The following is a 7,484-nucleotide window of genomic DNA, read 5'->3' on the forward strand; positions in this document are numbered from 1 at the left end:
ACCCATCTGAGGACAAGAGATAGGCTTGGGGTAACAGGGTGTCTCAAAGAATTTGTTGTGGGCCAGTTCTCTTTGTCAGAGACATCTGTAAGTGTAACTCGGTGTAAAGAAAATTAATATTTCATTAAACTTCTAAATCTTGGCTTGTTGACATACCTATTTAAAGCCAAACTGAAGAAATTCCATCAGAATTTGCTCCTGGTTCAGTATTTATAGCACCATAGTCTCTGCTGGACTTCTCACCTTCAGAGTTGAGGTTTGCAAACTGTGATGGTCCTTAAACAAATGAAAAATGACAGTGCATTGCACCTCCTTCTCATCTCCTGGTTGTCAATAAACAAATCTGCTGGGAAAGCATTAAATGTGCAGCAAAGAGTCCCTAGGATCCTTCCAGATCTGGTACAGAGAGCTTCAGCAGCTGACAGTGAACATTTGATCAAAGTGTATGTCCCAAGACACTCAAACATTAGGTAGAAAAACTTTCAACCCCAGGCAGGACTTGAAGGAATCAGATGCACCAGAAAGGGAAAAGCAGGCCCTGTGGGGTGGGCAGGGTGGGCCCTGGGACCCTCCAAGTCCAACAGTTCTGTTTAGCCTCCCTCTGCCTGGTTGTGGTCCCTCCTTCTGCCCAGGAGCCCGAGCCTCCAGCAAGGAGCTGCTATGGGCTGGTGAACCTTGCAAGCTGCAAGTTTTTGCCTCTGCTTACAGAAAACACACACCCGTGCTACCTCTCATCCCTGGGGAGCTTGGGGCAGGAGTTTAGCACTGGAATTCCACGCGAGCTGCACAGTCAATGCATGATGATCAGGCATCAAGCATGTGGAGGGAGCACCTCACCTAAACAAAACCATAGGTGACACAGAGCTGTGAATCAGGCTGCCTCCTAAGAGGGAAAAGAAAAGATCTGCAATGTGCTGGTGGTCACATCCCTGAACTTCTGCCCACCCACATGGATGCCTTGACCTGGGACAAAGACACATGGGCAGTGCTGCCACATCCCCAGTCACACCGAGGCAAACTGGTGCCACTGGGGCAACAATCTGACATCCCCACCCTTCATAACACAGGGCTGATGATACCAGTACAGCCAGTACAGCAGAGACCCGGGTGTCTTGGTTTGGAGACAAATTTAGGAGAAAACACTCTGAAATGAGTGTTTCCTCTAAAGAGAAGGGCTCCAGTTATCCCTTTTTCCAATGAGAAATGAATACCAGTGGGTGAAAGTGAAAAAACAAAACCCAACAAAACTGTTTATTAACCAAAAAAAAAAAAAAAAAAAAAACAAAAAAAAAAAAAAAAAAAAAAACAAAACCAACAAAAAAAAAAAAAAAAAAAAAAAAAAAAAAAAAAACAAAAAAAAACCACCAAAAAACAAAGGGGTGACTGCAAGGCACAGAAAAGGATTGAACAAATGCTAAATATTGAAATTTCAAAACCTTAACCCCCCCACCCCTCCCCAGACCGTGTGGATGGCAGCTGCCCCCCTGTCTCAGGGAAGGGAGGGAACAGGAGCTCACACAGCGTTTGGGCAGAATAGATGGGAACCTTTCTGCCGTGGGTCTCCTCACAGCAGGCAAAGCTGGTGGGTTCTAATGTCCTTTCTCATGTTGGTTCAGCTTCTCCAAGGTCTCAGGTTCAGGGTGGCCTCCTGCCAGCTCCCCAAACAGATAAAGAAAAAAATCAAAACAGTTCAAGGAAAAAAAAAAAAATAAAAAGCTGCCAAGAGGATTCCCAGTATTCCCAGTACAGCCTTCAGGCTAGGGGAAGGGGGAAAATACTTCTTGCTTCAAGCTAGCAAAAAATCTAATCCAACAAAAGGAACAATGTAGTGTTCTGCTCCACACCACAGCCTGAGCACACTGGAGAGAGAGGATTTGAACCAAACCACGCAGGAGCCCAAGGCTCCCTACCCCAATTCCATCATAAAGCTACAGCAGCCATTTCTGGGCATAAAACAAATGATTAGAGAATAAAGTATCACCGTAAAATCACCCCAGGACATTGGGGAAGTGCCATGTCAGGAAGCCATGAATGACACACTGATGGAGGTGGCTGATGTGGTGACTTCAATCAGGGCTCACTGACCAAGAGCCCAAGAGCTGGATCTGGCAGTTTATCTGCTTTCCCAGAAAGGCCAGTCTGTCCTTGGGCTGATGACAGATGGCAGGGCAGAGATGGGGTTAGATGGGTCACGCACAGAGTTTGTAAATATGGCTGCAGCGGTTTGGGTCCTTGATCCTCAAGACCTGAGCACAACAAGATCCCACTGGTTGTTCTGGGCCAAGAAGAGCAGAGAGAGATGCTACCAGAACTGGTCAGCCCTTTCCCAGCTCTGCTCCCCAGCCACCAGCTGGGCAGTGTGAATTGCAGCAGGCTTGTCTAAGCTGGTCCCTGTAAAATAAAATATTACTGATTCAAGAACAGGGAGCCCTCAGGACACAGAGCACAGGAAATTGGCACACACATGGCAAACATGGAAGCTGTGGATCTCTGGACACCTCTGCCCACTTCAATGCCTCCCATCGCCCCATCCCCTGTGCCCTTCCCCTTCTGCAGGCACCGGTTCTTCTCAAACACCCCAGGTCACGCTGGGGCAATTTTTAGGGACCATGGCACAAAGCTGGCACACAGCTTTATCTCTGGTCAAATTCTTCTCAGACTGGATGAGTAGCTGATTGGTCTTACCCTTGCAGGAGAAGGGGCATGAGTGAGGACAGAGATAGAGGGGACCTCCCCATTTGTGTTCAGCAAGAGTGTTCTGTCATCTGCTGTTTTGTTTCCAAAATGAAGGGCAATTTACCACCTTTCGGGTCTTCAGTAATGCAAAGGCTGTGGAGAGCCCTTTCTCACCTGTTACTCCTGTCCAAGAATTCCTGCCCCTGCCCAGGTCTTATAGGACACACCACGCCTCTCCTCCAAGTGAGAGATGTTTTCGTGGCTGGATGCCTCTGAAAAGAGCAGGGCAGACACTCCCGTAGCATTTATTCCTCACCTGGGTGTGCATCTCCATGTGAACTTGTAGGCAGGCAGGTATATGTATGTGAGCGTGTGTTTATTAGTACTAAAAATGCATTTGTCAAAATCTCTAGAGTTAAAAAACAATCATTACATAATTATAATGAACAATTAACCAACTGATTCATCAGCTAGAGGCTCACCAACAACACCTGAAACATATCCCAGCCACCTAACAAGGCAGAAGGTGGCACAAACAAATGCAACTCCCAGAATGTCCTAGAGATTTATGGCCTTGTGCTCTGTCCAGGTAAGAGAAGACACTTTCCATTCCTGGCTGCTGGCATCTTGGAGCTGAAGGTTCCCAGGTGTTCCCTGCTCTGAGCTGCTGGTTTAGAGTGTTTTGAGACAGAATTTTCCTTAAAAGTAACCCTTTGGGTGAGTACCATGGCTCAGAACTCCCCTAAGGTGCACATGCTGCCTGACTTAGACCTTTCCTCTGCTCACAAGGGTCTGCGAGTACCATGAATATGCAGAACACTTAAAACTCCACAAATAACCTGCTCCAAGCCAGCAGAAAAGTCATGTCTGTCACTACCAGTGCCATGGTCTGCAATGCTGTGGTTAAGAGTTGTCTGGGAGAGGACAGAGACAAAGAATGAAGTTGGGGAAGCAAGTTGAACTGTGTCATACCGTGCCTTCCAAGCAGGTAAATATGCAACACTAGTATCTTTTTAAAAGAAGTCTCTAGGTTCCTCCAAAACACAAAGCAGACAAGGAAGATCACCGCTGCTCTTCCATACACTACTGGAATGCACCATGTCCTGAAGAGAGCACCAGAGCTGCTGCAGTCTATGCCCATGGTGATATAATTTGGCTACCAAAGCTCAGCAGGTGGGCACAGGAGACAGAGCTCACCTCAGAGGTGACCAAGACACTGCTGCAGTTACACCAGCAAACCCCTGCGTGTACAATATCCTCAGTACCGTCTGTGTTTGGAAGGCATGGAATGACACATCCTTGCTAGGAAGATACTTCCGACCGAGTAACCAACACAGCTGATGCCACCAACTATTCTTGACCACTAACCTCGGCCCTGGGAGCACCTGACAAAGGTGCACCCTGCAGCATAAACAGGGAGCTCAGCACAGCCCCGCAGCGGGGCCTGAGGCGCAGTGTGTCAGCGGGTACAAAGACGGGCAGTGGCACTGTGAGGAGAAAGGGACGGGAGAGGTGACTGCAGAGAGCTGACGGGGCGCCGCTTGCGGCGTCAGAGGGATGCAGGGACCGGAGTGCCGAGCCGGGAGCGAGCCCGCCGCGCCTCCCTGCCGCCCGCGGGGCCGGGCCGCCCGCCCGCGCTCCAATGGGCGCCGGGGCCGCCCCCGCCCGCCCCGCCCGCAGCGCTATAAGTGCGGGAGCGCGGCCGGGCGTCCCGGCCAGCCCAGCCCAGCCCAGCCGCGCGGAGCTGAGCCCGGCTCGGCAGAGGGAGAGGGGAGCCGCTGCCCGCCCAGCCCGGACCGGTGCGTACCGCGCCTGCACAGCCCCGCTCCCGCCGGGGCCCGGCCGAGGCTCCCCGCGCTCCGCGCAGCTTCCCCCGCCAGCGGACCCTGCGGAGGGAACGGAGCCGTGCCTTCCCCCCCGGGCGGAGGTGGGGGCTCGCCGGGATCTTCTGTCGGAGCCGGCTCGGCGGGAGCGGGACGCGGGGCCGTCCCCGGGAGCCGTGGCCGAGCCGCTGTCATCTCGCAGGGATCTGGAGCCATGGCCGAGCATATGATGATGCCGATGAGCCACGGTGGCGCCGGGCTGCAGAGCTACCGCATGGGGGTGAGCGGGCTGCAGGGACCCCCGCAGCACGGGCAGCATGTGCTGAGGACGCTGCCCGCCGCCGCTCAGATGATGCCCTACGGAGGGGCTGGCATGGACGGTGCCATGAGGCCAAGACCCGGCCTCAGCGGACAGATGGGCCACCACCAGATGCAGAGCGCAATGATGTTCAATGGCCCGGGTCAGCAGCAGCAGTACATGGGGCCGGTGGGCACCCAGCAGCTCATGGCCAGCATGCACCTACAGAAACTCAACACCCAGTACCAGGGCCACCCGCTGGGCATGAGCAACGGGCCCATGGGAGCTGGTGCCCAGCAGTACAGAGTGGGGCCGGGCCAGCACCCGGGCATGCAGCACATGCCCTCACCAGCGCTGACATTGAATGTTATGGACACTGATCTTATAGATGAGGAGGTCTTGACATCCCTTGTCCTGGAATTGGGATTGGACCGGATTCAGGAGCTGCCAGAGTTATTCTTGGGACAGAACGAGTTCGACTTCATTTCAGACTTTGTTAGCAAACAGCAACCCAGTGCCATCAGCTGCTGAGGGGCTTTGAGCTCCTCCTTGTGTCTTGGTGGTTTTGAGTTTGTTTCTAACTTTTCCCCACCTGCCATCCTCCTCCCTTCCCCTGCCTTGTCCTGTCCTGGATTCCTGCCCTCCCCAAAGGGACAATCATCGGACACTGGCTTGCAATGGATTGCTTTTCTCTTCTGTGTGTTTTTCCTGTGTGGGAGTTTCTGGAGAGGGGGTTGGTGCGCCCCAAACAGAGAGCAGATCAAGAGCTCCTGCTGTAGAACTGCCTCTAAATGACATTAACAGGATTTCTGGCTTAAGTAGAAATAATGGACTTATGACTTTCCTCAACTAGGCTTGGAGCACAAGAAGCGATAGGCAGCTGGCAGCCCTGCTGGTAGCTGGATTTGTTCGTGGATTCTGTGGTGCCAGTGGAGTTGAAGGATCCTGAGAGAGAATTGTCTCCCTGGTGCATGGTTTGAACCAGTTTTCCCTTGCAGCCATGGGTGGGGTTAGTTATTTGTTGGGATGTTTTACTGTGACAGTAAATAGGTCTTCAGTCATGTCGGTTCAGCTCGGGAAGGGGCACTTCCCCATTGCAGGCTTTTTTCTAACTCGCAAAAATAAAGTATGCCTTGGGGAAGGGTGTGCGTTTGTGCCTAAATGTTAATCTCCGTGGAACTTCAGATCTCGGACCTGTACTGCTAATCAGCTGTAAAATTTACCAAGTGTTTGAGGTTGATTCAGGCATGAGGCTTAAAGCTGCAGTCTGGCTCCACTTTTTTTCCACCTCTGAAACCAAATAAAGACCATGTAACTGTATATTTCAGTTCTAATCTTATTTATTTTCCTGTGATTATTTATTTGCAAGGGCTTCTTTTGTTATTTGGCTTTGGGACTGCCGGGAAAGATGCCTGGAGAGTACTGCAGCTTTAAGATGCTGGCTTTGGGAAAAGCAAGCCTGGGATAGTTTTCAAGCTGCTCTGCAGAATAGTCACTTCAACTCGAGATCGTTATGCTGAACGCGCAGGACTCTAAATCTAACACCTTTCTGAATGTGATAAAGATGACTCGATTTCCAATTCCCTTGCTCAGAGAAGGTGAGATGTAAGAGCCGGCGGGGTTTGGTTTCCTGCGCTGGCTCCTGTTTCCAGGGGAAGCTCCGGTGACTCCTGGTTGCTGCTGCCCCCTGGTGCTGCCGGCCCCTGGCAGCTGCCACTCGGCGAGTCGGAATGTACGGATGGATTTGCGAATAAAAGCTGAAATATCTCCCGTGTGCGTTTGTTCAGTGCCCGTCTCCGGACTGGTGCAGTGTGGAGCACTGGGAGAAGCGTTGCCTTTGCTCCTGCTGGTGGGCTCTAGGCCCGGTCACTTGTGTGCCCCACCTGATACTCGAGCTGGAAGGATTGGGTTTCCAGTTTAATGCTTGGAACTAAGTCCTTGAAGTGTGGCTGGGAGGATGAGATGCTCCTTTTCTGTACTGAGGAGAAATTACAGCTGTGGATGGTGCTGCTCTGTTGCAGAATGGCTGCTTTTGCTGGCTGAGCCAGGTGATAGAATCATAAAGTTATTTGGGTTGGAAATGAATTAAAGATCATCTAGAGTTGCTTGGATGAATGGGTGGTGACTCCTTCCAGGCTCAGTGCACCTCTGACAGGTAGGCTACAGCTCTGCTGCAGTCTTCTATACCACAAAGGCTCTAAAAATCAGGACAGCTGTTGCTCCCCTACTCTTACAGGGCTTGGCTTTTCCCTTTTAAAGGATTTCCAGCCAGATTCTTTGCAGAGTAGGGATACACCTAAGTGTTCTTTTCCTGCCCTGTAGTAATGGGGCTGTGGATGCTAGTATTGCAATGGTTGAACCACTTTGAACTGTCTGCCAGTGTCCCCTGGTCTTGTTCCTTGCACAACTCAAGACCAGTTGTTGTGGTTATTCCTGTACAGTCTGGAGACCTGGTCAACAAATAACTGCTGGGGCTTTTGTTGAAGGTGGGAGAGCCCTGCTTAGGCTGTCAGCTTTGTGCCAAAGGGCTATTGGAGACCTGGAAGGACTGTGTTGTCTCTGTGTAGCTGCAGGTTGTAGGTAAGCAGTGAAAAGTTGGCAATCTCAGAATAAAAGTAATTCAACAACAAGAAAAGTATGTTCTAGGCTGTTAGTTCTTGTTGGGGTGGGGGGGGGTGGTGTAGGCT

The 7,484-nt window shown here is 51.3% G+C and overlaps 1 protein-coding gene across 1 annotated transcript; it reads left to right on the top strand.

Annotated features, from left to right (window-relative positions):
• Positions 1-4,501: 4,501 nt before the first annotated feature.
• Positions 4,502-6,564, top strand: LOC137462440 (cbp/p300-interacting transactivator 3). The gene has a single exon (XM_068172794.1). It carries the CDS (start codon positions 4,714-4,716, stop codon positions 5,326-5,328), a length of 615 nt encoding a protein of 204 aa, XP_068028895.1. The 5' UTR covers positions 4,502-4,713; the 3' UTR covers positions 5,329-6,564.
• The last annotated feature ends 920 nt before the right edge of the window (positions 6,565-7,484 follow it).

The sequence above is a fragment of the Anomalospiza imberbis genome, chromosome 25 (genome assembly GCF_031753505.1).
Source record: "Anomalospiza imberbis isolate Cuckoo-Finch-1a 21T00152 chromosome 25, ASM3175350v1, whole genome shotgun sequence".
Taxonomy (NCBI): Eukaryota; Metazoa; Chordata; class Aves; order Passeriformes; family Viduidae; genus Anomalospiza; species Anomalospiza imberbis.